Source organism: Triticum dicoccoides, chromosome 3A (assembly GCF_002162155.2).
Source record: "Triticum dicoccoides isolate Atlit2015 ecotype Zavitan chromosome 3A, WEW_v2.0, whole genome shotgun sequence".
NCBI lineage: Eukaryota > Viridiplantae > Streptophyta > Magnoliopsida > Poales > Poaceae > Triticum > Triticum dicoccoides.
In genome coordinates this window covers 61995273-62002591 of record NC_041384.1, presented here as the reverse complement: position 1 = coordinate 62002591, position 7319 = coordinate 61995273, and the positions used below count along the sequence as shown (strand labels likewise).

Genomic DNA, 7319 nt, shown 5'->3' with positions numbered 1-7319 from the left:
CATTCAGAATATACCGACGCATAAAATTTGTATAGTTGAGGATTATCAAAACCACACTAAAAAACATGTACTCCTATGGCGGGGGTCCTCCTTCGGGTGGTGCGAGACCTCCTTGCACGTGGAGGCGCGGCGAAGATCGGGGCCATGCCGGGCAGCGGCCAATTTGGGCCGACGGCTTTGGGTGGCTGCTGAGCCTTTTGGTTGCAATGGTGTGGAGGGGCGCCATGGAGGGCCTGATGGAGGACCGGATGCATGCGGGTGTGGCCTCCTGTTAGATCTGACCGGGCCGGTGTGCCTTGCTCGATGCGCTACGGCGGATTCCAGGGCGGCGACCCGGGCGACGGATATGGTGGTGGCCTGCTCGTCAGCACGACGGCGACCGGTCGGGCACGGCTGACCTTGGGGCGGCGCGCGAGGGATTCGGGACTTGGTGCCCAGATCTGACAATTGCGGCGGCGGTTGCCGTTGTATGGGTGACGACAATGGTTGTCGCGACGGTGGGTGCTCCATGCAGTGCCCGGAATCGGGGCGGCAGACCCTCTTCTTCGATGGTGGCAGACTCCCTTGTCGTGTGGGCGACTCGGAGACTAGATCTTGATGTGATGAAGGCTTTTCTAAGGCTGGTGGCGGTATGGGACACCCACTCCATCAGCAGATCGAGTTCAATGCGGCTCGGCAGGTAATGCATGGGTGTCTTCTGGAGACGTCGAGCAATGCCTATCACCGGTAGGTGAAGCCGCTGGCGGATGCTACACACGACGTCTCATGCGGAGGCGTCAAGTCATGCCTGCTACCGGCAGGTGATGCACGGTGGCTCTGGCGGAGGTGCCATGTTTAGTCTGTTGCTGCTGGATCGAAGGTGGTGCGACAGTGGCGGGAGGCGGGCAGTATGGGATGTCTTTGTCTTCTGGTGTCTTCTTCAGAGCTATCCGTTATCGAGGCATCAGTAGCCGAATAAGGAATAACGACGGGTTTATGCACTCTGGTAAAAACACAAGATCTTGGATTAGGCTATGCCGACGTGCGCCTGTGCCACGACCTTGCGTTGAAACTTGCCTTTAGGGATGAGAATCCGGAGTTCAACCTTGTGTTGGACTGGCCATCATCGGCACATGTGCGGGCCGTGCGGCAATTTCTTCTCGAAGGTGTTGCCTAGGAGTTGTGTATTTTTTGGTTTTGGTGTCATCTTGTGATATAGGGTTAGTGTTTATCTGGTGGAGTTACTGTCACGAGGCATGCAACCTTCTTTTCGCTTTATTTTCGGTCAATATTATTCGGCTACTGGATTTTGCATTCTTAATAATATATGATCGTGCGCGTCATCCTGATGCAGAGAGCGGGGTTATCCTCCTTTTTAGAAAATAAATAATCAAAACCACACTAAAAAGCATGTACTCCTATGGCTGTTGTACACGTGGCTCTCTCTGGTTGGGTAGGTCTTGCACGTATGCGCACCAAAAGCATTTCCCGCCAGCTTCCTCGTGAGAAAGGCGTTGCACGTACGCACGGCCGGACTCGGTAGCTACGCGAAGAAACCATTGGGCGATCGATCCACCAGACGAACAATCATCAAGCAAAGCATGCCGAATAATGAATCGATCATTGTTCCCAACAAAACCCCCCATATCCAATTGTGGATTCACACTGGCTTGCAGGCAGCACTCATGAGACGAGCGCATACAACCAAGCGGTACAGCAAGGCAGCATGGCTGTACGTGCGCGTCAGTGTGCTGTGCCATTATTGTGCCCCTCAACGGATCGATCCATCGGTCGACCGAGGAGAAAAATATATATAAATAAAAAGGCAACTGATTTCTAGCTGAGAAAAAAATTATGATGGAACATGGCCATGGGGCTAGCTAACTAGCTCCTTCCTTGTGCACTGATTAGTGTTGGATGCGTAAGCGTGAGCATTAGTACTCGGTCGTTAAGGATCTAGATGTACATAAGGCCGGCCAGGACGACAAGCACACACACATGCATGAGTGATGCTGATCATCAGTGGCCCTCGCTAGATTTAATACTGCTGGCACCTCTCTCACCAAACTGTGACCATTATTCTTCTTGGCCTCCTCGTCGATCCTATCTCCTCTTTATATGCGTCTCCGGTCGTCACATCACGCCACCATAGAAGAGAGAGATAGTATCCACACAGAGAAGAGCGAAAGGGAGAGGAAGGTGGCTAGGCGCCTAGCTAGCTACGCGGGCAGCAACCCTGAGCTGATCGAATGGGGAACAGCCTGAGGTGCTGCCTGGCGTGCGTGCTGCCGTGCGGCGCGCTGGACCTGGTCCGGATCGTGCACCTCAGCGGCCGCGTCGACGAGTACGGCCGGGCCGTGCTCGCCGGGGAGGTCCTGGCGGCGCACCCGAACCACGTGCTCAGCAGGCCCTGCGGGTCCAGGCAGCAGGGCGGGCCGCGGATCGTCATCATCGTGTCGCCCGAGGCCGAGCTGGAGCGCGGCGAGATCTACTTCCTCCTCCCGGCCGCCTCCGTGCCCGCCGACGCCAAGAAGAAGACAAAGACCAAGCGCGAGCCGAGTCCCGGCGCCGCCGCCGAGGAGGGCCCTCGGCACCATCGCCACCATCGGCTCCACGTCCGCAGCAAGTCGGAAGGCAGCGCGGCCACGGCCGCCGTCGAAGGTCGCCAGCAGCAGCAGCAGCAGCACCGGAGGCGCATGAGCACCGGCAGCCACGCCACGTCGTGGCACCCGCACCTGGCGCGCATCGCCGAGGACCCCTGATCGAGCGCTGGCTCCCGGTCGTGCCGGTATTGTCCTTTCTGCATGGATGGTCTCGTTTTCCTGTCTGATCGCGTGGTAAATATTCTTGTTGCATGTCTCACATTTATTACTGTCTTGTTAAGCTACCCCCAAGTGTACATTGGATTCAAGCGTCGCGTGTGTAAACAGAACAATGCTGTGACCGTGGCATATGTTTTTCTTTGAGTTTTGAACTTCGTGATTTGTGCCTTGTGACACTTCTGTTGTAAATACAAAAGGAGCTGTCAATTTTGGTCTCTCCTAATGCCGTTTTTTTAAGGGAAAAGTCCAAAACAGACCTTCAACTTGTAGATGAAAGCTAAATCAAACCTTGAACTTCAAATCCCTGAAATTGGCACACCGAACTTTCTAATCCTAGTCTATTTTAAACCTTGGGCTGGTTTTCGATGGGATTTTTCGACGGGGGCAGCAGGTTGAGCCGGGATCATTGGTGACTGGGCCGGCCCACCAAGCGTGTAGCGTGTTTTTCCTTTGACTTAGAAAATACCCGTCAAAAAAATACCAAAAAAGACAAGACTCAGCGGGAATCGAACTTGAGATCTGACGCTGCAAAACTTGGTACAAAGTGAATCAAGTAAATATTTAACTAGTCTACTTAGCATTGTGATTCGAAAACAATTCGGAATATTTTTTCTTGAAAGTAATCAACGATTTTGAAATCCGAATATACTTAACAGTGAAAATCAGGTTTTAAAATTCCAAACATGTTTTGAAAAAATGTGAAGAATTTTTGGAATTACGATTTCTTTCTAACACAAACAAATTTTCAAACGTGAACCATTTTTGAAATCCCTGAATATTTTTTATACATGAACCATTTTTTAAACATGAACAAAATTTTCAAAACACCAACATTTTTTGAAACCTGAAAAAAAAATAAAGTGAGAACAACTTTTCAAAACATGAAGAATTTTAAAACATACACATACTTTGAACAAGTGGGAACAAATTTAGAAACCTGAACGATATTTTGAAATGCCAACACTTACTAAAAAACTTCAAAATGGGAGAATTTACTCTTACTTTAGAAATTTCGTTCATGTTTAAAAAAAATCATGTTTTCAACAATTAGTTCTTCTTTTCCAAAAAGTGTTTGCGCTTCAAAAAAATCCAGGGCTTTAAAAATGGTTCACATTTTCAAAAAGAAACTGTTTTTCAAAAACTGTTCGTAATTCCAAAAAAAATTACATTTAGAAAAAATGTTTTTTGCTTCTAAGAATATTCGGATTTCAAGAAAATGTTCCAAAAAGTTACAAAAAAAGTTTAGATCTCGACGCAGGGTGTGTTTAAATATTTCCGTGCTTCTCTTATGTCACCAATCGATATCAGTTAAATTGGCTAGCAGGGGCGTTTTACAAGCGCCTGGTTGTAAGTTCGATTTAGGGAAGCTTTTCTTTCCGACGATTTTATGCCGTGCGGTTCGGAAAAATTGTTGCAAAAATAATAATAACAAGCTTTGCACCTGATAGGCCGGCCCAGTCTGGCTGCAGACAACGATCCCGGGTTTGACCTGCCATGTCGACAATCCCTGTTTGGCAACGCACTCAAGGTTTAAAATAGACCGGGATTAAATAATTGGGTGTGCTGATTTCATGGATTTGAAGTTGAGGATTCTATTTAGCTTTCGTCTACAACTTTAAGGTTTGTTTTGGACATTTTCCTTTTTTTAAACATACGTTGTAGCCTGCACATCCCTACATATTTTAAGGTAACATGTGTCTCATTCGTAAAACAAAGAGTAAAGTACAAGTGACGTAGTAGTTTGTAGACATCTACCTGACAAAATTAAAAAGACAACAGAACACAAGCAATAGGCCAAAAGACCCCAACCAAAAAAATTGCAATCAAGACCGAAGAATTCCTTAAGTTTGATGCCAATGTATGTAAGAAGACGAGTATAAGAAACGAGATTATAGAAAGAGGATACAGCAGCTGGTTCCACCAAAATACACAATGGCCCCATGGAAGTAAGCAAAAGAGCATAAACATCTACGGTCTCTTTTTCTGATTGCGAGGGTCGCTGACCACTGTTAAAGCTCCGGCATCGTTGAAGTAGCCATTGTAGAAGAGCAACATAGTCGATTGTGTCCCTAGATCTAAGGCCACTGTCGGCTCGTCGAGGAATATGCCCATATATGCTCGCCGCACACTAGAAAACACTATAGTTACCCCTTCCAAACTTATTTGAAGGGCCACCGCCACCACTAAAAATAACTGAAGTATCAAACCATCATGGACTCCTGAACAATTCATTAGATCTAATGAAGGATCGGCGGACTGCCACCCACCACACGCTTCCCCGTCAAAAATGGAGTGAGGATCGTCGGAGTGGGATGGAGTGGTGAGGACATATTCCGCCCCAGGAACACCGCCACCGCCTCGCCAAGATAACTTAACTTGTCAAAAAGCGGGCCTGATACGTCCTAAACATATGTACTTTCTTCTACTTAGAGTTTATCCTCTAAACTTACTCCAATGAATAAAAACTAATTGTGGTTTCCAGCAAAATTGTGTTGGGGGTTATCATCTGTGCAGAAAAAACTCCTCGTTCGAAAAATTGAGAAAATCCAAGCAAGGTTTTGAACAGAAGAGGACATAGGCCAGACGATGAGAACCAAGGGTCTCGTAACTCTCAAGTGGCCAACCCAAGAGCCCTAAGGTTGGCGCGCCCCGCGGAACCTTTTGCTGGTCCTGGTTCCCCAGTCCCCTGGTCCATAATCACCCAAGTATCACATATATTTTTTATTCGAGCGGAGACCACTCCCATTGCTGGTCTTCGTACTGGAGGGTTGTTGGGAGGAAGATCATGCCTCCGGAAAGGGGGGGGGGGGCGTGGATTTTACTATCAACTCCTTCTCCATCATCGCCATAATGATCTCCCCATCCATGTGCGAGTAATCAGCTATAGGCACATGGGATGGCTGAGAATTTTGATCTAGTTGAGATGTGAGACCATCATCTAGGTAGAGATAAGGCACCACATCAAAACAATCGATTCCAAAATTTGGGTTAAGCTATTTTCTTGTTGTGATGCTTGTTTTATAGAGAGAACAAAGATTCTTATTGGTGCGTATATCAAGTATGAATTCTTTGAGCATGATTCCTAGTACACCCATTGTTTATGCTAAAACAATTAGAGTAGCAAACTAACACAATTGATCTTGTTCATGACATATGTGCTTATTTTGGTGTATTTTAATAATTTTATATGTTATATATCATACATCAACATTGCAATGATGATTATTGTTGCTATTAGTTGATTCTCTATTCGAAATTGACATTTCAATATGGTGAAGTTTTTGCTTAAATTATTGGGTAGACTTATTGATGGAAAGTATACCACATGATATCATAGTCTCCTTGTTCTAATGTCATATGAGAGGCCTTCAGATGGCAAGACCTGCATCGTCGAGGAATCAGAAAGAAGAACCTCATAGCGAGGCAAAAATGTTGGAGTAAGAACGTACCACGACCTTGGGAAGCATCTCAAGGTTAAGATTTGTATGTACTTCTTTTTTAATTCTCGGTAACTCATCCTAACAATTTTACTACTAATACATTTATATTTATACAATGTTCAACACTTATCCTTACTAGAATATTTTATATTTATCTACCATTCATAGTGGAATTAACCACACAAACATATTACTAAATATTAAGGTACAATGTTCAATGTTGCAACTCTACCATTTGCAAATAGACTTGTATTTGAATATGTTTTTCATGGGAACTATGGCAGCCTTTAGAGATATAAATTTTTGTATTGACAAGTTGTACTTGCTAGACTAATTTACTATTACATACAAGAAAACATATATATATATAACATCACACTACTCCATAAAGTAGTTCATGTTTTTAAATTCTATTGTGCTGCGTATATAATGTTTTATTTTTGTGTCTATTCTAGTACTTTTAGATATCTTTGTAGAGTTCTAGAGATATAACATTGTAAAATACCATGATAGAAGCTTGTAGAGCACAATTGTTATGTTAGGGGAATCCAAACATGGAATTATATAGTGTACAACATGTCAACCAGTAGTTTGTCCTCGGATCCTATCATTTTGCATTCTTGCCTTCACATATTTTTTAGTAGTTATTTATCTTCCTTGGTACATCTTTTGATGCATGATCTATTTGCTTTCTCTAAATCGCAGCTTCTATACAACCATGAGACCATGAGAATTCAGAAGTTAATCTGAAACCACAAAATTGTTCTTTATTTCCCCTTTAGATTGATCAGAACTACACATGACGTACACGCATAAAACATAGAAGGTGACCTATACAAAATGGCAAACAGCCGATGTGCCACACTGTAAGGGCGTGGGTCCAATGGCAATAGAATGTCAACACACAAGTTCATCGCCATGAAAACAAGAACTTACGGGGTAATGCCTTTGGTAGCATCAAGGGAAATATCTCAAGGGTCAATGATATGTGCCTCGCCTCCCCCTCCCCCCTCCCCGCACGTCGCACCAACATCGTTGCTATCTCATTCAGATTGAGAAAAATGTGTGTGTGTGTGTG

At 45.1% G+C, this 7319-nt stretch overlaps 1 protein-coding gene across 1 annotated transcript; it reads left to right on the top strand.

The window, feature by feature from the left end:
* Positions 1–2002: 2002 nt before the first annotated feature.
* Positions 2003–2941, top strand: LOC119271228. The gene has a single exon (XM_037553136.1). It carries the CDS (start codon positions 2229–2231, stop codon positions 2739–2741), a length of 513 nt encoding a protein of 170 aa, XP_037409033.1. The 5' UTR covers positions 2003–2228; the 3' UTR covers positions 2742–2941.
* The last annotated feature ends 4378 nt before the right edge of the window (positions 2942–7319 follow it).

Excerpts from the sequence above, each read along its gene's own strand:
- LOC119271228 (XM_037553136.1), top strand. The coding sequence starts at position 2,229 with ATGGGGAACAGCCTGAGGTGCTGCCTGGCGTGCGTGCTGCCGTGCGGC.